We start from the raw sequence: 22,244 nt of genomic DNA, 5'->3' as shown, positions 1-22,244 counted from the left end.
GCCATTATATAAAGGCATCATGAGGCCCTTCTAGAGGACGTTAGGAAGATGTTCCTTTATTCGATTAACGAGGAAGTATTCGATCTAGTCAAGGAATAAGTGAAGATTGTTTTTCACGAAGATAATATAAGAAGGCGTGACTTCTACTACAAAAACTTCAAGTATGCTCAACCTCCCACTTTTGATGGCGCACGAGACCCACTAAAGAGTGCCCTCATACTAGTGAGTGCCCTCTCAATAAGAAGACGAGGTATGGTAGTAGTATGTTAAGGGGTAACGCCAAGTTGTGGTGGGATGCGAAAATCCAACTCTATGGTGAGGAACAATGTATGGAGTTCACATGGGACGAGTTCAAAGCGGATTTTTTCAAGGAATACCGAACTTCGGCCGATCTTTCTGGGCTTAAGGACGAGTTGCGTGCTTTGAGGCAAGGGTCAATGGATTTAAACACTCTCAAATCCGTTTTCTTATCGAAGACCCAATTTTGCCCGGAGTATGTCGGGAATGACCACATGTTGAAGGAAGACTTTTACCGAACCTTGAACGATCATTACCAAGAGAAGATTAGTAGGATCTCGGTGAAAACTTTTGACTAGTTGTTTGACATGGCGAAGGGTTTTGAGACGCTTGTCCTGAAGAAGAGTGGTTCCGATGTTAGTAAGCGAAAGTTCGAGACTACGATGCATTCGAACAAAAAGAGTAAGAGTATTTTCGAGGGTGTCGTAAGCGCAAAGAAGAGTGGTACTGATGGTTTTATACCCATGTGTTATAATTGCGGACAACGGGGTCATTTGTCGCGCGAATGTTCAAATGTGAAGTCTAACAAGGTTACATGTTTTATTTGCCGGAAGGAGGGACACCGAAAGTCGGCGTGTCCGGAATTAGTTGGTGATGCATGAGAACCTGACGATGATGTTCAGGTACTTTTTGATATTTCAATTGAAATGGTATTCATGATTTTGTTTGATGCATTTTGTGTTAGTGCGTAGTGTGATGGGGGTTAGCATTCCTTATGGAATTACCTTATGATGATGGTCGGGTTGGCAGGCGAAGGGCGTAAGACTTGGTGCTTCCAAGCATTCCTTAGTGTCGGGCAAAAGATTTTACCAAGCCATGAGAATGGGCCTTGGTGTTGTTTTGGTAGCGTGTAGTCGCTTTTGTGTCTTAAATGATGAAACATAAGTTTCGTCGGGTACGGATGACTTAAAGTCGCTTTAGTGTTGTGATGGGTGACATTGGATGAATGGAACCCTTGAAGTCGAGCCCTTCGGTCTCGATGAATGTTGGTAGTGAGTCTATGTGACGCAATGTCAGGTGCCTCTTTCATACCTGCAAGCGCAATGTTCGACTCCGACGATGTTGTAGTTACATTGTACTTAGGGTACCGGAGAGAAACCCTTAGGTACATGAGTGACTAGGTGCAAGAATAACGTTTGTGTAATTTATAATGAACTCTTCGTTCAAAGTGTGTAATTTGTAATGAACTCTTCGTTCGAAGTGATTAAGGATAGGTTAAGATCCTTTGTATGCTCAAGGTTGAAGCAAGATGTGGTGATGGGTCGTATGAACCCAATTGTTGGATTTCGGTAGCATTGTACGGTTGTACAAGGTGCGTGTTGTGTCGGCTTTATGTCGTTGCTTAAATAACACCAACGGGTGACGGTGAGTGTAAATTTCTAGTGTACGAAATGAATTCTTAAGAATTCGGGTGCTACGACCGATGGAGAGATTGGTCACGTATATCGTAGAGCGAGAATTATCGCGGGATGATGTTGCCACGACGATGTGGTTATGGAACGTAGTTCTAAGTGGGGGAGTTACACTCCCACACGAGGAGGTTTTAGTGTGAAACTTCGGATGATGCTTATGGTAGATCTGGAGTTTGTGTCGGGACCTAGATTGGTCGATTTGTGGTAGAGTACAATTCTGGTTAAATTGTATTTATTGGTTTGGATGTGAATTACTACTCGAGGTAGTAATGTGGTTAAGCTCATTAAGAGATAAATGGGCGGGCTCATTGAGCAAGGTAAGGTCCCATAGTTGAGGGATGGTGTGCCAATTTCTCTTTTAGAGAAATGTATTCTTGAACCTATGCGTGATATAGGTTATGATTTGCGCGATCGTGATAGCAATGTTTGTGCATACATATGGTTCGTGTGCGGGAGATTCCAAGTCGAGTGGAATGATTATAAGTATGCGTATATACTTAGTTTGTTTGTATGTATTGTGGCAAGTGCTATCCAATTGTGAGGATTCACTTTTCGTTGGCCACGGTTGGAGTGTGATAAGTAGTAAGTGTTATCCGTTAGGATTCACTTTTCGTTGGCTACTTATTGGTGTGTGGCATACGTTTTCCGTTAGGAATCGCTTTTGTTTGGCCATGTGTGAGGAGAGGTAAGTGTGATCCGTAAGGATGCGCTTTTTGTCGGCCTCTTGTTGCGTAGTGGTAAGTGGTTAACGTTTGATCTACCGCTTTTCGTCGGCCACGTACGCGTGAGGATGTGGGGCAAGTGGTATCCAATCGTGAGGATTCACTTTTCGTCGGCTCCATTGTGTTGTTTGTTGGCCATATTATTGGTGTGTTGTTACTTTAGCGATGTACATGATAAGGGCACGCTAAAGGGATTGCTAACTCGGTACAAGATTTAGAATGTTAGCATGTGTTTGTCATGCAGTCGAGGAGTGAGTTCGTTCCGATTTGAGAAAGAAACGAGACTTAGTGCTCGGTTTGGTAGATTTGGTAAATCACGGATAATGATTTAAATCGGAAGGGTAACTTTTGAGTAAAGTCGCCTAAAGGAGTTGAGCGAAATCTTCGTATTTGTGGGAATTGTTGTGGACATCGAATTTGGACGTATGTCGTAGGACCATAGAGTGTGGGTCCTGTTAGTTAGAGTGGCGAGGATCACGGGGACGTGATCCAATTTAAGTGGGGGAGAGTTGTAAGATCTAAACCCAAGTGTACAGGTGTACATAAACGTTGTATAATCAAACTGAATTAAATTGAAAATGACAGACTGAGTTTGAGCTTGTGCGCGCCGCGCACAAGCAGTGGTGCGCACAGCGCACCTAACCTGCGACAGAATTCTGCTTCTTGCTATTTTGAGTTAAATGAAGGGCATTTTGGTCTTTTCACTTGAGGCCGGATGTGTAGCTATATTATCAGTTTGGGATCCAATTTTGGATCATATTTCACATCCACAAACACTCCCATTTCATCTAGAGAGAGAGAGATTTCTAGTGAGAGATTTGGGGAAGAAGGAGCTTGAATCGATCAAAAGCTCGAGTGTTAAAGTTGTTCATCTCGCTCCCAGCTACGTTGTAGTAGTATTGGTAAGTTTTAACTCTGAGTTTTCATAGCTTGATTAGTGGTCATAATTGGGGTTTTGTTTTGTGTGTTCTTGAGTAAACCCATTAGTTGATATTTGGGTGATTGAGCTAGTAAATGGTGTTGATAACCATTGTTGGTGGGTTTTGGGTTGGATGATGAAATTGATTAGTTGATAATCATGTTCGGGTGTTAATATCACTAGTTAACTTAGGTTATAAGTGATAAATTGTGTGAGCTTGCAAATGGGTGTTTTGACTTGAGATTAGGTCAAAATGGGTTTTGTGTCAAATGATACAAATAATATGTTTTGATGATGAAACCTTGAGTAAAATGAGTTGTTGAAACATAATCACTAGTCGATTGTGATTATGGGGGTTTTCGGGTGAGAGTTGACTTAGTCAACTGGAGGTAAGTGCTAATGGGTCGAAATTGCACTTATGGTGTTTTGGGCATAAGCTAGAGTGTTTAGCTTATTTGTTTGTGAATTACTTAGGTGGTTTGCATTTGGGCGATTAGGATCTCAAGCGGGATTGCTTTTCAAGTAATCGAGATGAGTGGAATATTTATACGCGTATGTATATAATTTGGTTGCTTGCGTGCAAAGTGGCAAGTGTTATCCGGTAGGATACGCTTTTCGTGGGCCACATTTGGGTTGGGAAAAATATAGTGAGTGATATCCATATGGATAGCTCTTCGTTGGCTTTATTTGGTTTGCGTTATGTGGTGAGGGATATCCGGAAGGAATGACTCTTTGTCGACCACGATTGGAGGTGAGGCATGTGGCGAGTGATTAATGTTTGACCTATCACTCTTCGTCGGTCACATGTGTGTGTTTGGTAATGTGGCGAGTGATTAATGTTTGACCTATCACTCTTCGTCGGTCACATGTGTGTGTTTGGTTATGTGACGAGTGGTTAATGTTTGACCTATCACTCTTCGTCGGTCACATGTGTGTGTTTGGTTATGTGGCGAGTGATTAATGTTTTACCTATCACTCTTCGTCGGCCACATGTGTGTGTTGGGGTAAGTGGTGAGTGTTATCTGTTTGGGGATCCCCTCTTCGTTGGCCACTTATCGTAGGATGGTAAGCGGTTTCGCTTTTCGTCGGTCATCCTTGTGATTGAGGTAAGTGTTAACGTTACGGTTGCACTTTTCGTCGGCCTCATGGTGCATAGTGGTGAGTGGTTAATGATTTTTGAAATGTCTCGTTCTTATTGATTAAAAACGTTCCATATTAATTGATTTCGTTGCGAGGTTTTGACCTCTATATGAGACGTTTTTCAAAGACTGCATTCATTTTAAAACAAACCATAACCTTTATTTCATCAATAAAGGTTTAAAAAGCTTTACGTAGATTATCAAATAATGATAATCTAAAATATTCTGTTTACACACGACCATTACATAATGGTTTACAATACAAATATGTTACAACAAAATAAGTTTCTTGAATGCAGTTTTTACACAATATCATACAAGCATGGACTCCAAATCTCGTCCTTATTTAAGTATGCGACAGCGGAAGCTCTTAATAATCACCTGAGAATAAACATGCTTAAAACGTCAACAAAAATGTTGGTGAGTTATAGGTTTAACCTATATATATCAAATCATAATAATAGACCACAAGATTTCATATTTCAATACACATCCCATACATAGAGATAAAAATCATTCATATGGTGAACACCTGGTAACCGACATTAACAAGATGCATATATAAGAATATCCCCATCATTCCGGGACACCCTTCGGATATGATATAAATTTTGAAGTACTAAAGCATCCGGTACTTTGGATGGGGTTTGTTAGGCCCAATAGATCTATCTTTAGGATTCACATCAATTAGGGTGTCTGTTCCCTAATTCTTAGATTACCAGACTTAATAAAAAGGGGCATATTCGATTTCGATAATTCAACCATAGAATGTAGTTTCACGTACTTGTGTCTATTTTGTAAATCATTTATAAAACCTGCATGTATTCTCATCCCAAAAATATTAGATTTTAAAAGTGGGACTATAACTCACTTTCACAGATTTTTACTTCGTCGGGAAGTAAGACTTGGCCACTGGTTGATTCACGAACCTATAACAATATATACATATATATCAAAGTATGTTCAAAATATATTTACAACACTTTTAATATATTTTGATGTTTTAAGTTTATTAAGTCAGATGTCCTCGTTAGTAACCTACAACTAGTTGTCCACAGTTAGATGTACAGAAATAAATCGATAAATGTTATCTTGAATCAATCCACGACCCAGTGTATACGTATCTCAGAATTGATCACAACTCAAACTATATATATTTTGGAATCAACCTCAACCCTGTATAGCTAACTCCAACATTCACATATAGAGTGTCTATGGTTGTTCCGAAATATATATAGATGTGTAGACATGATAGGTCGAAACATTGTATACGTGTCTATGGTATCTCAAGATTACATAATATACAATACAAGTTGATTAAGTTATGGTTGGAATAGATTTGTTACCAATTTTCACGTAGCTAAAATGAGAAAAATTATCCAATCTTGTTTTACCCATAACTTCTTCATTTTAAATCCGTTTTGAGTGAATCAAATTGCTATGGTTTCATATTGAACTCTATTTTATGAATCTAAACAGAAAAAGTATAGGTTTATAGTCGGAAAAATAAGTTACAAGTCGTTTTTGTAAAGGTAGTCATTTCAGTCGAAAGAACGACGTCTAGATGACCATTTTATAAAACATACTTCCACTTTGAGTTTAACCATAATTTTTGGATATAGTTTCATGTTCATAATAAAAATCATTTTCTCAGAATAACAACTTTTAAATCAAAGTTTATCATAGTTTTTAATTAACTAACCCAAAACAGCCCGCGGTGTTACTACGACGGCGTAAATCCGGTTTTACGGTGTTTTTCGTGTTTCCAGGTTTAAAATCATTAAGTTAGCATATCATATAGATATATAACATGTGTTTAGTTGATTTTAAAAGTCAAGTTAGAAGGATTAACTTTTGTTTGCGAACAAGTTTAGAATTAACTAAACTATGTTCTAGTGATTACAAGTTTAAACCTTTGAATAAGATAGCTTTATATATATGAATCGAATGATGTTATGAACATCATTACTACCTTAAGTTCCTTGGATAAACCTACTGGAAAAGAGAAAAATGGATCTAGCTTCAACAGATCCTTGGATGGCTCGAAGTTCTTGAAGCAGAATCATGACACGAAAACAAGTTCAAGTAAGATCATCACTTGAAATAAGATTGTTATAGTTATAGAAATTGAACCAACGTTTGAATATGATTATTACCTTGTATTAGAATGATAACCTACTGTAAGAAACAAATATTTCTTGAGGTTGGATGATCACCTTACAAGATTGGAAGTGAGCTAGCAAACTTGAAAGTATTCTTGATTTTATGTAACTAGAACTTGTAGAATATATGAAGAACACTTAGAACTTGAAGATAGAACTTGAGAGAGATCAATTAGATGAAGAAAATTGAAGAATGAAAGTGTTTGTAGGTGTTTTTGGTCGTTGGTGTATGGATTAGATATAAAGGATATGTAATTTTGTTTTCATGTAAATAAGTCATAAATGATTACTCATATTTTTGTAATTTTATGAGATATTTCATGCTAGTTGCCAAATGATGGTTCCCACATGTGTTAGGTGACTCACATGGGCTGCTAAGAGCTGATCATTGGAGTGTATATACCAATAGTACATACATCTAAAAGCTGTGTATTGTACGAGTACGAATACGGGTGCATACGAGTAGAATTGTTGATGAAACTGAACGGTGATGTAATTGTAAGCATTTTTGTTAAGTAGAAGTATTTTGATAAGTGTATTGAAGTCTTTCAAAAGTGTATAAATACATATTAAAACACTACATGTATATACATTTTAACTGAGTCGTTAAGTCATCGTTAGTCGTTACATGTAAGTGTTGTTTTGAAACCTTTAGGTTAACGATCTTGTTAAATGTTGTTAATCCAATGTTTATAATATCAAATGAGATTTTAAATTATTATATTATCATGATATTATCATGTATGAATATCTCTTAATATGATATATATATATACATTAAATGTCTTTACAACGATAATCGTTACATATATGTCTCGTTTAAAAATCATTAAGTTAGTAGTCTTGTTTTTACATATGTAGTTCATTGTTAATATACTTAATGATATGTTTACTTATCATAGTATCATGTTAACTATATATATATCCATATATATGTCATCATATAGTTTTTACAAGTTTTAACGTTCGTGAATCACCGGTCAACTTGGGTGGTCAATTGTCTATATGAAACATATTTCAATTAATCAAGTCTTAACAAGTTTGATTGCTTAACATGTTGGAAACATTTAATCATGTAAATATCAATCTCAATTAATATATATAAACATGGAAAAGTTCGGGTCACTACAATTTTGACCTACCGCTCTTCGTTGGCCACGTACGCGTTGCGATGGGTGGTGAGTGGTTAACGTATTTGACCTACCGCTCTTCGTCGGCCACCATCGAGTCGAATGTCGACATTGTGTATTTTGGGGTGTGTATGTTTTTATTAGTATTGTACGTTGATTATTCGATTATTGCGATTTGCTAACGATATGTGTTTTTTTGTGTAGGTGTATGCAAGTGATTGAATTATATATGTATGCGTATAAGTATTGCATTCACTAAGCATTAGCTTACCCTCTCGTTGTTTACATTTTTAGGTTCGGAGGCGGACGTGGCATGGGTATGCTCGGGATTAGATGATTTTCCTTTTGATGCTTGCTTGGATTACTTTTGGATTCGACTTAGGATTGGGTAGTTTATCCCCAAACATCATGCTCGTAGTTGTTTGGAACTTAAACTCATTTGGGTCGAAACTTGTATTTTGTACTTGAGGGTAATTTGGGCATATGTGGGCCCGGTGTCGTAAAACTCGTTTTATTATTGGAACGTGTTAGTTTTACCTAATATAAAATGTTGTGAAAAACGTTTCGTCTAAAAGTATCGGGAAGTGGGAGATCTTTAAATGAAAATGGCAAAATTTGGACAGCAGGCTGTCAGGCCGCCGTGACCTTATCTGTTAATAATAAAAAAAAAAAAAATTGCTGCGTATTCGGTTGGATAACGGGTTGGGTCTATATATATATATATATATATATATATAGTGTTATGATCAAGGAGAAAGTAACCAATCAGAGGGAAGCGGGGGAAGCAATTTTTTTTTTCGTTTTTAAAAAAAACTTTGTTCACGAACATTATAGATTGGATGAATATATGAACATTTAATAAAGATACTTTGTAATAAATGTTTTTATTTTGACGGAAAAACCTCGAATAATTAATATATAACAATTATCGTATTTTTCGAGCGTATTTTGAGGTTTTAGATATTAGGGTTTAGCTATTAGGGTTTAGAAATTTAGGGTTTAGGGTTTATATTTGGGATTTAGATTGAGTTTTTAACACGAACGGTATAGAGTTTAGGGTTTAGGGTTTTGGGTTTAGGGACTAAACCCAAAACACTAAACTCTAAACCCTAAACTCAAAATCGTGCTAAATTTTGACAAAAAGTACTTCACAAAACATGGAAAAAAAAAACGTTAACTTTCTTCACAATCAATATTATCTTGAATGTTATTTTTGTCGATCATTTTTCCGCCTAAATAATAACATTAATCACGAAGTATATTTTTTAAATGTTCATATTTACGTGTGATCTTGATGCTTGAAAAGAAAATTTTCCAAAAAAACGAAAAAAATATTTTTTTTTTGCTTCCCCCGATTGGTTACTTCCCCATTGATCCTGTCGATATATATACATAGTGGTAGGATCAAGAGGGAAGTAACCAATCGGGAGAAAGCGGGGAGAAGCAAAATTTAGAGGTGTATTAATCATACATAAAAACTCCACAAATATGAGAGCACTGAGAGTGGTAACTGAGGTCACTTGACATGTCAGACGTGACTTGTTGAGTCAGAAAAAGTGAAGAGTGGTGACAAATGTCAGTTAGTGTGTTAGTTAGTGTGTTAAAATAATATTTTATTATATTTAATAAATTATTCCTTTGAAAAAAAAAAGCAAAAAGAAAAAAAATGGAGTAAACTTACGTCGCATATGCGACTGACATGGGGTATATTGGAGTGGGGAGTGGTGTCACTAAGTGACATGGGGGAGACGGGTGAGTGACACACCCCCACTCCTGATGCTCTGAATGAAAAAATATCATAATCAAAATTTAGAGGTTTTTGTAATCATATTTGTCACTCTACGTTCCTTTTTGAAGAAACGAGTCTTCTGGTCAATCAAACCCACCCCGTTTTGATCGTACCTAACTTGTCGGACCTTCCCCATTGCTTCCCCCGATTGGTTAATTTGTAGGTGTTTCATATTTCTGAGTATACGTATGTAACTTAGAAAGAAGACAAAATTTCATTCCTTGTCCCTGAACAATGACAAAAATACCTCACATGATATGCACGTGATAAGAGGTAACGGCTGGTTTTGACAGAAAGTAGACAGGAGGACGAGGGATACATATTTTTGATACATTAGGGACGAGGAATGCACAAAAAAAAGGATATGGAGTCAAATTTGATGTAAAGTTCAGGGACGAGGAATGAAATTTTGTCTAAATTAAAATAAAAGAAAAGTATAAAACTTACTTGTGCTGGGCTATGAAACCTCTCTATGAATTAATATTCCTTTTTACGCGTCATACAGAATTCGATATATTTTGGACACTCGACTTGAAATAAATAAACGAGTACATTGTCAAAATATTATTACATTAACGATATTGTTTAAATAATAATTATGCTTTCACATAAAAATTCAGGAGATCTTATTCTTTTAAATCAACTTCAAACACTTTCACTCCATTCGATTCATTTTATTCAATCCTTTTAAGCTTATATGTCTCCCATTTGACACATTAGAGATAATATATAACCCGATATATGAAAATAAGATTATATCCAGTTACAAACTAACAAAAACCAACTTACGCAACTTAACAGATTACAATATTTGTACGTGCGCGTGCAAAAAAAAAGGTGAGAGAGAGAGAATGAGAGAGAGAGTAGGTGAGAGAGAAACTTTTTTCCGTGCTGGTTATGGCAGTACGAGGTACACGGCGGCGGCGAGAGGAGGGAACAATGGAAGCTACTACGGATCTACTTCAACGGTAAACGGCAAACGGGTAACATCGTTTTTGTTTTTCAATTTTCCTACTTCATGGATGGTAACAGATATGTGGAGGTTCTTCAAAAGGTTTGGCAAAGTGAACGATATCTATATGGCAAGAAACACCCTTAGAAATGGGCAACGCTATGGTTTTGTCAGATATGAGGAGGTCGTGAATCCAGATTCGTTAGCAGCAAAGTTAAACAAAACTCTAACTAATAATACTTATCTAAGGGTGTATAAGGCTAGGTCAGAAAAGAAAAGGTACATGGAAGATGTAAGAAAAAGTGATTATGTTTGGAAAGAGCATGACTTTCCAGACCTTCATGGAATCCATACTTCAAGATACAATAACGACGGCAGAAAATATACAGAGGTTGTTAACACATGTTCCCACTACCATGACCACCACCATCAATCAAACCACTTTTTTCCACCTAACCATCAGCATGTCCATCACAACAAATATGACAACCACAAGCATGAACAACCCACCAAACACAACCATCACCATTCCAACCATCAGACTCCTCAAACCCGTCACCATACACAACGTACCAAGCACTACAACCACCCAAAACACTACACCCAAACCAAACCCAATCACCCACCCAATACCAATCAACCGATCCCTAATCAATCTACCCACACCAACACCTTACCAACAAACCTCAACCCAACTGGCAGACTAGTAAACTTGGAAGAAGACTCCAGTCTAATAGATTCAATGAAAAGGGCCTTAATAGGAGAAATTTCAAATCTTGATATCTTGGAGCAAATTCAAGACCTTTGTGAAGAAGAAGGGCTGAACAATTTTGCAATAAAATACATCGGAGGTCTCGAAGCCATTTTCTTATTCGAGTCAGAAGCAGCAGTCACAAATATACTAGAAACAGAAGACCATAATCTAAAACGATGGGTTAACAACTTGAGGAGATGGGACCGAAAAGGACTAGCTCCAGGTCGTTTGGCTTGGATCAGTATTTACGGTGTTCCAATTCCATGTTGGAATGAATCCAATTTTAGAAAAATTGCGGCATGGTGGGGTCAAGTTCTGGATACGAAAAACTGTAATGTCAATGAACAAAACCAAAATCTAATAGCGGGAAAGGTCCTGGTGAAAGTCAGAAGCGTGGTCCCAATTCAGGAATCAATCAGAGTCAAATTCGACTCGACAATTGAATATATCAGAGCCTCGGAGGAGATTCGGGATGTTGTGGAACTAGATTTAGAGGATAATGTTAGTGTTTCAGACTGGGATTCTAATGATAATTTGGATTATGTTGACAACACTGATGTAGACTCGGTGCCGGAATCTGAAGAGGCGCCGGAGACAGTTCAAAAGAAGAAGATGGAAGATCAAACGTCTAAATGCTTTGGAACATGTGACAATTTCAAAAAAGATAATCATTTTCCAGAGGCGAATTTTGTGGGACTCGATGCAAGCTGTAACCAACAATCACAAAAATCAAATGGTGGGCCTCCCGAAAATCCCAACCACCAGGTAAATGATAATTATTCCTTTTGCTCTCCTTGTGTGCATCCCACGAATCCAACAAGCCCTATAAACCAAACAGCCCAACACAATCAAACAGACCCACATGCAGCCCAATTCAACCAAATCGACCCAAAGGTAACCCATACAAACTTTCCCCAGGCAGCCCAACAAAATCAGAATAACCCAGAAGATACCCAACCATTTAATCAATCAGGCACATACCAAAACCAATATAATATCCATACACACACCCACCTTCCTGACTCGTCTCTTCAATCTCCAAAAGAAAAAATATCTCCAATGGAACCACATTCCAACTTTAATCCAATCAACCCGTCACCAAATTTATCTCGAACCAATCGAACAGAAACTGACCAACCCCTTCCATCTCGGCCTACCCCTCCTTGTGACTATATCAATCACAATGAACCTAATCTAAGTGATGCACCTATCAGTCCCGTTAGATCCTTTAATCTCTTTCAAGAACATGAGCCAAAAACAATCATTAACACGCAATCCCCTAAGTTTCCCAAACCACAAAACCAAAAATCTACCAAAAAGTCCAGCCAAAATAGAAAACAAAAGGCTACTGTCACTAACCATGACCTAAATGATCCTAACCAATTACCACCAAAAACCTCCCATCACCCACCTAAAAACAACAATGAAACCATCAACCATGAATGTAACAGTGGCAAAGATTCGGGGCGTATTTCGAGAAAAAGGATTGGCACTTCAAAAATTTTACAGTTCAAACACATGGCAAGGATGACTCCAAGAAAGCAAAAACCGAACTCAGTCTCGAGAAAAAGAACCGTAAGTGGTAATTCCAGGACTTCATCATCTTCTCAAAGTATTGGTCTGAAGGAGATAGGGGCAAAACTGGGGGTTCAGTGGGAATCTACACCCCAACAGTAAAGGGCATCAAGTACTTCGATTCAGTTAGTTTTCTTATGAAGATACTATCTATCAATGTCCGGGGTTTTGGTGGCGACAACCAAAAAGAAAACAAGATAGGTTGGTTCAGGAGAATGAGAATAAAAGAAAAGCCTGATATTGTGTTGATACAGGAATCAAAATGCAATCTTGTAGACGATAAATGGATCGAGAAGATATGGGGTTCCCCCAATTTCAACTTTGTCCAAAAACCAAAGGTTGGTAAATCGGGTGGCATGATGATCATTTGGGACCCGAAGATTTTCAAAGTGGATGAAGCTGTTGAGAAAAATTTTATCCTAGCTATAAAAGGAAGATGGATAGGCAAGGAGAAAGATTCTATTGTGGTCAACGTGTATGGACCACATAAAGACAATGAAAAGAAAAGATTTTGGGAGATCTTAGATGGGCTGATGTTCGATACTGAGATGGACTGGACATTCGGGGGTGACTTTAATGAGGTTAGATCACAAGAAGAAAGACAGAACACCCAGTTTATTTCACGAAGGGCAGAGTGGTTTAATAATTTTATTGCATCAAACCATCTAATCGAGTTACCGCTAATAGGGAAAAGATTTACTCGGATTTGTGATAACGGTAAAAAGTTCAGTAAGCTTGACCGATTCTTGGTGAATGATTCGTTCCTTCGATCTTGGGGTGATTTATCGGTTGCACCTTTGGATCGCAATAAATCCGACCATTGCCCAATCCTTCTCAGGGACACAAATGTGGATTTTGGTCCCAAACCTTTCAAGCTTTTCGATATATGGTTACAATCTAAGGACGTTGAAAAGATCATCATCGACGCATGGAATAAACATGTGTGGAGCACTAGAGTGGACTGTAAATTCAGGGATAAACTTAAAGCGGTGAAGGAGGCATTACGAGTGTGGAGCAAATCAAAGTATGGCCCCCTGGATGTTGACATCGAAAAATGGAATAACATAGTAACAGAATTTGAGTTGAAAGCTGACAGGGGAGATTTAAATGAGGTGGAACGAGAAAGGTGGATGGATGCTAGAATTAATTGGTTAAAAAAAGAACAAGAAAAGGCGGATATGCTTAAACAAAAGGCGAGAATTAAATGGGCCGCTGAGGGAGATGATAACACTTCATATTTTCATGCTTCTATCAGGAGGAATTTTAACCGATCAAACTTGCGAGGTCTCTTCATAAACGGAAATTGGGATGAATCACCTACAGCTATAAAACGGGAGATTTTTGACTTTTACAAAAAATTGTTCGATTTCAAGCAGGAAGACAAACCTATCCTGCACACTTTGGATTCCATCATGTTTGAAAAACTTTCCAGCTCCGATGCTATGTCGCTAGAAGTTCAGTTCTCTGAAGCGGAGATATGGGACGCAATAAACAGTTGTGACTCAAATCGTGCCCCGGGTCCAGATGGTTTCAACCTAAACTTCTTTAAAAAATTCTTTTGGCTCATAAAAGATGACTTGAAGGCGGCTACTGATTGGTTTTGGGCCAAGGAATCGATATCAAAAGGTTGCAACGCAAGCTTCTTATCCTTGATCCCGAAAAAAGCCTCCCCAATGAACCTTGGCGACTATCGTCCGATTAGTCTAATCGGGAGTTATTACAAGATCATTTCCAAGATGCTTTCCAGGCGACTTCAAAAAATAATTCACAAATTAATAGGGGCTGAGCAGAGTGCTTTCCTAAAGGGAAGATTCATATTAGATGGCATTTTAGTGGCTAACGAAACGCTTGAAGACGCCAAAAGACAAAAGAAAAAAAGCTTTATTCTCAAAGCAGATTTCGAAAAGGCGTTTGATAGTATTAATTGGGATTTTCTTTTTAAAGTCATGGAGCAAATGGGGTTTGGGATTAAATGGAGGAATTGGATTCGAGCATGTCTTTCTTCGGCTACGGTTTCGGTACTAGTAAATGGTAGCCCTACCGAGGAATTTTCTTTACATAGAGGAGTAAGACAAGGGGATCCTCTTTCACCATACCTTTTCCTTATTGTAGCCGAGGGTCTAAATGCTTTTCTACATCAAGCTACTCGAGTAAATATCATGAAAGGTTTGGAAGTCGGGAGGGATAAGGTTCTAGTTTCGCACTTGCAATATGCGGATGACACAATTCTTTTCGGAGAATGGAGTGGTAAAAACATACGTAACGCTCTTAATGTTTTAAAATGCTTTGAAATTTTCTCGGGGTTAAAAGTTAACTTGTCTAAAAGTTGGTTATTCGGGGTGGGTGTCCAAAAAAGTCGAGTCGAAAGCATGGCTAATTCATATGGGTGCCAAGTTGGGAAAACGCCTTTCACCTACCTTGGCTTACCTATCGGGAAGAAGATGAGTAATTTAAGGGATTGGGACCAATACATCGAAAAAATCCATTCGAAGTTGGCGGATTGGAAAGCGAAAACAATTTCATTCGGTGGCCGTCTTACTCTAATCAAATCGGTTCTTAGTAGTCTTCCATTGTATGCTTTTTCCCTATTCCGTGCTCCATCGTGTGTCATCAACAAGCTTGAAGGTTTGCGACGTAAGTTTTTTTGGGGCGGGTCGGGGGATAACACTAAAATTTCATGGGTAAAATGGGACCATATTTTATTTCCATACGAAAGGGGGGGGTTAAATATTGGATCCTTAAAGGCAAAAAACTACGCTCTTTTGGGAAAATGGTGGTGGCGTTTTCTTAATGAAAGGAATGCTTTTTGGGTAAAAATCATTATAAGCTTGTATGGTCGGGATGGGGGTTTGGGTCTTACATCAACATACGGTTTTTCGGGTATGGGTTCTACATGGAAAAACATTATCAAAGCGGGTAACTACATTAACAGTTTGGGTATCTCGTTCAATAATTCGTTTGTTAAGAAAATTTGCAAAGGGGACAAGGTACAATTTTGGACGGACAAATGGCTAAATAATGAAGCTATTTGCTACAAGTTTCCAAGGCTATTCATGCTAGAGATGGACAAGGAGGTCAAGCTTGAAACTAGAATTATCAAAAACGATCCAAGTAATCTCTTCTGCTGGAAGTGGATACGCCCCCCAACTGGGCGAACACTATCCGAACTTAACAGATTGTGCGACTTGCTAAATGGTTTTTCTTATGAAAATGGTGAAACGGACAAATGGGCATGGAACTTGCATCCTAGCGAGACGTTTTACACCTCTGTTCTAACCAAATTGCTCGACGAAAAGATTCTGCCAAACGCGAATATGTCATTTGAGACAGCAAGGTTGCATCTACTTCCACAAAAAATAGGAATCTTGATTTGGCGGGTCATGCAAGAAAGAATTCCGGTTAGAGTTGAGCTAGACAAACGTGGGGTTGATATGGACTCGGTTAGATGTCCGGTATGCGACGATGATATCGAGACGGCTGAACACACTTTCTTGCATTGTGAGTTCGCAAAGGATATTTGGAGTCGAATCTTTAGATGGTGGGGATCTAATCGGCATATGTACTCGTGTCTGGGGGATATGTTCAAGGGTGATATTGGTGGTGCCAAATCCAAGTTGTGGCAATCTATCGAATGGGTTTGCGGGTATCATATATGGAGAAATCGAAATCTTACCTTATTCCAACGAAAAAGAGGGAATGGTCCGATGGCTTTAAACGAGGTTCAAATAAAATCGTTCGAGTGGATTTCCAAAAGAGTGAGAAAGTGTTCCTTCGAATGGAGTCAATGGCTTATTAACCCGAGTTCTTACGATGATCAAGTTTAATTTATATTGTACTGTTCAAAGTCTTGTGCTCCTGTCATATTTTTTAGTGTGATATGACTTGTAGGTATAGAGGTTGCTATCCTCTGTTTTTCTACTTGTTTCGAATTGTTCCTGATAAGCATGATCTCTAATGCTTATCCCACTGTAATTTTTTATATAATGAAATTTGTTGCTTTTCTAAAAAAAAAAACCAACTTACGCACATAAATTTAATGCGAGTTTTATCCTCGCATTAAATTTATGCGCAAGTTGTCAAGATGTTTCTTGAAAGGTTACTCCTACAACAGAACCAAGCCAATGAAACTTGGTATTCATTACAAACCAAAGATGGAAGATAAGAACCTTAAGGATATAAAAAATGCATGAAAGAATTTGTAGGTTAAGAAAACGATTGCAATACAATACAATACAATACAATACAATACACAATAAAAGATAAAAGTTTGAACTGTTTTCAAGACAGTGAGGTTACTATCACAGATTGGTCCTGAGACCTTACACAAGTTTGAAAGCTAGTTTATGTTTCACAATTATTTGTAAATTATCTGGAAATGAAAATGAGGACAAGAACATGAAATGAAGATGCAAAATAAACTAAGAAACCAGGATATAAGTGAACACATACTTGCAGGTGGAACGAAGATTCATCATCATATTGTTGAAAAATGATTATTCCTCCATCTATATATGCAGGAATTCGAAAACGAAGCTTTTAAACAGCTCCTAATAATCTAAAAGACATCAGAAAAAACAATTGCACATACGAAAATGGGATCTTGAAAAGAATTATTCCAGTTGGTTTATGGTTCAATAGGGTCGGGTTGATCCACAAAACAAATATTGTTCAAATTTAGTTTATATTTCACACATAACCATAACCATGTATTAAAACTAGAAAGTAATTATCAAAATGATTACTTGCTACAGAAATATATACAAATTACTGTATAATGTATATAAACCCTAACAATCATCTTTATATGTTTAAGATGAACAACAGAAGGTAAAAGACTAAATATAAGGTATATAACAGTAAGTCATACTATAAAAAAATAAATCTTTCCCAAAAACAAAACTTAAATGTCAAATTTCAGATCAAACATACAAACTTAAATGTTCAAACCCACCCCGTTTTGACCGTACCTAGCCTGCCATACCTTCCCATTTTGCCACCTATACAGAAAAATACATACATAATTACATATACATAGATTACAACAAAAGAAAAGTATAAAACTTACCTGTAATGGGCTATGAAACATTTCTATGAATCGATAATCCTTCTTTTAACGCGTCATACAGAATCCAATATATTTTAAACACTCGACTTGAAATACATAAACGAGTACATTATCAAATATGTTTACATTAACCAAATATGAAAACATACCTATTACCACAGTAACTCCGACTGAAGTTGTAACGCAACCCTGAGACGTCTTGTAATCTTCTTACCTTGGCACATATCCTTATACCTCATACCACGATAACTCCATCGAAGCACTTTAAACGGAAGGTAGAATTCCATATATCCTTCCAAAAGCAGGATTTGGACATGTTATATCTTCAACGGTAGTGACCATAGTATAAGGTATAAACTATGTTTATAAACTATGTCTTCAATATTGTAACATTTCACCTCTAGGTTTAGGGTGGACATTGTCTAAAAGGTGATATAAACCAGAATGACTGAACAGAGATATTGTTCAAAGGCAACATGGCTGGTCAACACATTGTTCAACAGGGACAGCCCGCAGACAACCGGAACTGAAGAAAACAACAGTTGCCGGAGACGTCCTCACTTACGGAAGAGACAAAAAATCGGCCGCCGGAAAAAGGAAAATATGCCGGAAATCGAAAAAACGACAGCCACAAAGGAAAGAGACGAAGTAGCTGTTACCCATCCCACCACGAAAACGGCGGTGGAGATGGGTAAACGTCGTCCGATTAACTATCCACCACCGTAGAAGTACGTTAACGATTTCCGGCGAGAGAAAAAGATAGGAACGGAAGGGTTACCCTACCCTCCGGGCCACCGGAGAGAAGCCATTGGCCGGAGGTAGAAACATAGCAGCAGCAGGATCAAACAGAAACAAGAGTGTACGGCGGAAAAAAAGAAGAAGCTAGAGTTTACCTTTGGGCGGGATAACGAAGTGAAGGTATCCAGAGAACAAGTCAGCAGGCGGTCAACAAAAGTTTAAGAGAGTTTGTATTTGCGTATGTTACTGTATCTTGCTTTACGACTTCAGCTGGGGTAGAGGTCCTCTTGATTTCCTTCGAGCTCGACTAGTGTCCGAAAATTTTATCAAACTCGAACTCGTTTTAAACGAGCTCAAACTTGAATAGCTAGTTAAAAGTTCGATTCATTACCAGTCGTGATTAGTTTTTACCGTGTATCAATTCGTTCCTACCATTCAATTTCCATTTCTATTGATGTTCCGATGAACCAAGTACACCTTAAGACTTTGTTTAACGTGCGTGCTCATCGGAGTTTAAAAACCAGCACGCCTGAGACACACCTTTAGTGCGACGTGATGGTGGGTAGGAGGTTGCGGCATGTTGGCTTACAGAGGGAAATGTTAATGTGTTGGCTACGTGGCTCGATCTAGTTTGTTTGCCATATTCGACCATTTATTCAATTTTCAATTTAACGGATACAGTTATCATTAATAATAATAATAATTTTATAAAAATTCAATTATAAATACGCTACAATTAAACACAATTTTATACAGCTCTAACTATTTTTCTCTCATTTTCTCTAAAACTTATACTACTTCTGAATCACCATAACTTCACAAACACTATCAAATGGCTCGGAATAAGGTTTCGTTCGACGTACATTACGGAGTTAAACCAACATCGTCTGACTGGAAGTCATATGTTAGCGGTGTCAAAATATCATTTGGCTTTCGACGTTACTAACTTTGATATATCAGAGTTGAAGGACTTTCTCGAAAAAGAAATATCGTTCGTATTTTCGGATATTGTGACAAAATAGAATTGTTGCACCTGATTTCGGATGACGCATAGAAGGCTAAGAAAACGAGCCAAGACACGCACTAGTTGAATTCAGTCATATCTTTTACAATTAGGCGGGTAGACTGTTTATCCGGTCTTTTCTGATTCGGGAAGTAGTCCCAAATCAGGAGCGCCGTATTAGGACTTTGAATAAGTATTAATTGTATTAGGAATTTTTAATTATTGTAATTTTTTATTTTTAGGATTTTTAATAAATTGTAATCGTATTATTAAATTTAATTTAAGTGTGTTTAATAATTCAAGTTGTTTTAATAATTAAAAAAATTCTAGCTAATTATTAACAAAAGAAATTAAAAATACCAAACCTACTTTCAACACGGCATTCAACACGCTACTACATTATTTTCCAGTTCATCAGCACGCTTGCCAAGTCAGCGCCAAACATCCCCTCGACCCTCAAAAACGCCACTTTTTGTCATGCCGGTATGGATTGATATTCGTGTAGGGGTCATTGGGAAGTGGGAACGTTCTTGAAGGGTATGTGTGGAATATGATCACGACCTATGGGTGATTCCTGTTTAAAAAAAACATATTTAAATACGCGTGACGTATTAATCACACATTCACGCTAACTTGAAAATAGAAGCTGGTAATACCATGCATCCACCACATCTACCACATCTTATAAAAACACTTTTGGCCCTGACAAATTAATGAATTACACAATCTTCACAATTCTTTTACTAGTGTACAAATGCGACCAGAAGTTCTTGGTTCAATTTTACATCAATGTTCGAAATCAAAATCGTTTCAACGTGGGTTTTCCCTCCATGCTGTTGCTATGAAATTGGGTTTTGTTTCAAATCTCATTATCTCAAATCATGTTCTCAATATGTACGGAAAATGTGGGAACATTGAATTCGCGCGCCAGGTGTTTGATGAAATGCCTGAACGAAACGTAGTCAGTTGGTCTGCTATGATTTCTGGGTACGATCAAGCTGGGAAGTCATTAAAAGCGATTGAACTATACGCGCAAATGAACTTTGAGCAAGCTAACGAGTTTGTGTTTGCTAGTGCTATTAGCGCTTGTGCTAGTCTGTTAGCAGTTAATGTAGGTAAACGAATTCATGCGCAATCAGTGGTTCTCGGTTACACAAACATCTCTTTTGTTTCTAACTCACTTCTGTCGATGTACATGAAATGTGGGCAGTCTAGTGATGCATTGTCGGTTTTTATGCGATGTTCTGAACCGAATGTGGTCGCATATAATGCTATAATTACAGGGTTGGTTGAAAACAAACAAGTTCAAAAAGCATATGAGATGTATAAACTTATGTGTCAAAAAGGTTTTGTTCCAAATCGTTTTAGTTTAGTTGGGCTTTTAGGAAACTGTATCACCCCAAATGAGTTTTTGATTGGGACGCAATTGCATTGTCAAGCAGTTAAGCTCAATCTTGATCGCATTCCCTTTGTTGGCAATGTGTTAATTACAATGTATTCAAAGTTTAATTTGATAGAGGAAGCTGAAAAAATATTTTGGTCCGTTGAAGAAAAAGAGATGATTTCATGGAATACATTCATGGCCGCATGTTCTCATATCCTTGATCATACCAAGTGTTTAAGTGTTTTTAACAAGATGTTAAAAACATATAAATTAACACCCGATGATTTCACATATACAAGCGCCCTTTCTGCATGTTCGGGCCTTACTTCCTCTCTTTTAGGCCGGGAAATTCACGGAAATTTAGTCAGAACGCGGTTGAGTTACGATACAGGCGTTGCTAATGCACTTATAAACATGTATGCCAAATGTGGTTCTATTAAACACGCAGTTACTACTTTTAGCCTTATGGAAACACATAATCTTGTTTCGTGGAATACGCTCATGGCTGGTTTCGCAAACCATGGATTAGGGAAACGAGCTATTGAATTATTTAATCGAATGAAGGAATTACACGTGAAGCCTGATTCGGTTACATTTGTTGCACTTCTAACAGGTTTAAATCACACAGGACTAATCGATGAGGGTAAATTTTACTTTCAAAGTATGCAGGAAACGTACGGGATTACTCCCAACGTTGACCATGTTTCGTGCATAGTTGACTTGTTAGGTAGAGCTCGAAAAGTTAAAGAGGCAGAAGAGTATATGGAAAGATACTCTTTTGAACATGATCCTGTTGTTCTTGGATGCTTACTGTCTGCTTGTCGAGTGCACGGTGATCTTGTTGTAGGCAAGCGCACAGCTGAACGTTTCTTGAAGATTCAAAAAGTTTCTACTTCGCCTTATGTTTTATTATCGAATTTATATGCTTCGGAGAGTTTGTGGGATGGTGTAGCGGAGGCTAGAAAACAGTTGAAAGATAGTTCAATGAAGAAGGAACCGGGTCATAGTTTGATTGAAGTTAATGGGAGTGTAACGAAATTCACTGTTGGCCGAATTTCTCATACGAGAATAGATGAGATTATTGGTGTACTTGAAGTTTTGAGTTTTTCAGAGGACGTGTTATATTTGTGTTACTAATATTTGTTTACACAAAGAAATGTGAGTTTGTGTTATCTTATTGATTAGTAATTAGTTTCGAGTTAG

The 22,244-nt window shown here is 37.7% G+C and overlaps 1 protein-coding gene across 1 annotated transcript; it reads left to right on the top strand.

Moving 5' to 3' along the window:
* The first annotated feature begins 20,411 nt into the window (after positions 1-20,411).
* On the top strand, positions 20,412-22,234 carry LOC139890686 (pentatricopeptide repeat-containing protein At1g15510, chloroplastic-like). Its single transcript, XM_071873594.1, has one exon. The coding sequence runs from the start codon at positions 20,412-20,414 to the stop codon at positions 22,176-22,178; it is 1,767 nt and encodes a 588-aa protein (XP_071729695.1). The 3' UTR covers positions 22,179-22,234.
* Positions 22,235-22,244: the final 10 nt, after the last annotated feature.

This window comes from Rutidosis leptorrhynchoides, chromosome 2 (genome assembly GCF_046630445.1).
Source record: "Rutidosis leptorrhynchoides isolate AG116_Rl617_1_P2 chromosome 2, CSIRO_AGI_Rlap_v1, whole genome shotgun sequence".
In the NCBI taxonomy this organism is placed as follows: Eukaryota; Viridiplantae; Streptophyta; class Magnoliopsida; order Asterales; family Asteraceae; genus Rutidosis; species Rutidosis leptorrhynchoides.
This window is presented reverse-complemented; position numbering and strand designations above follow the sequence as displayed.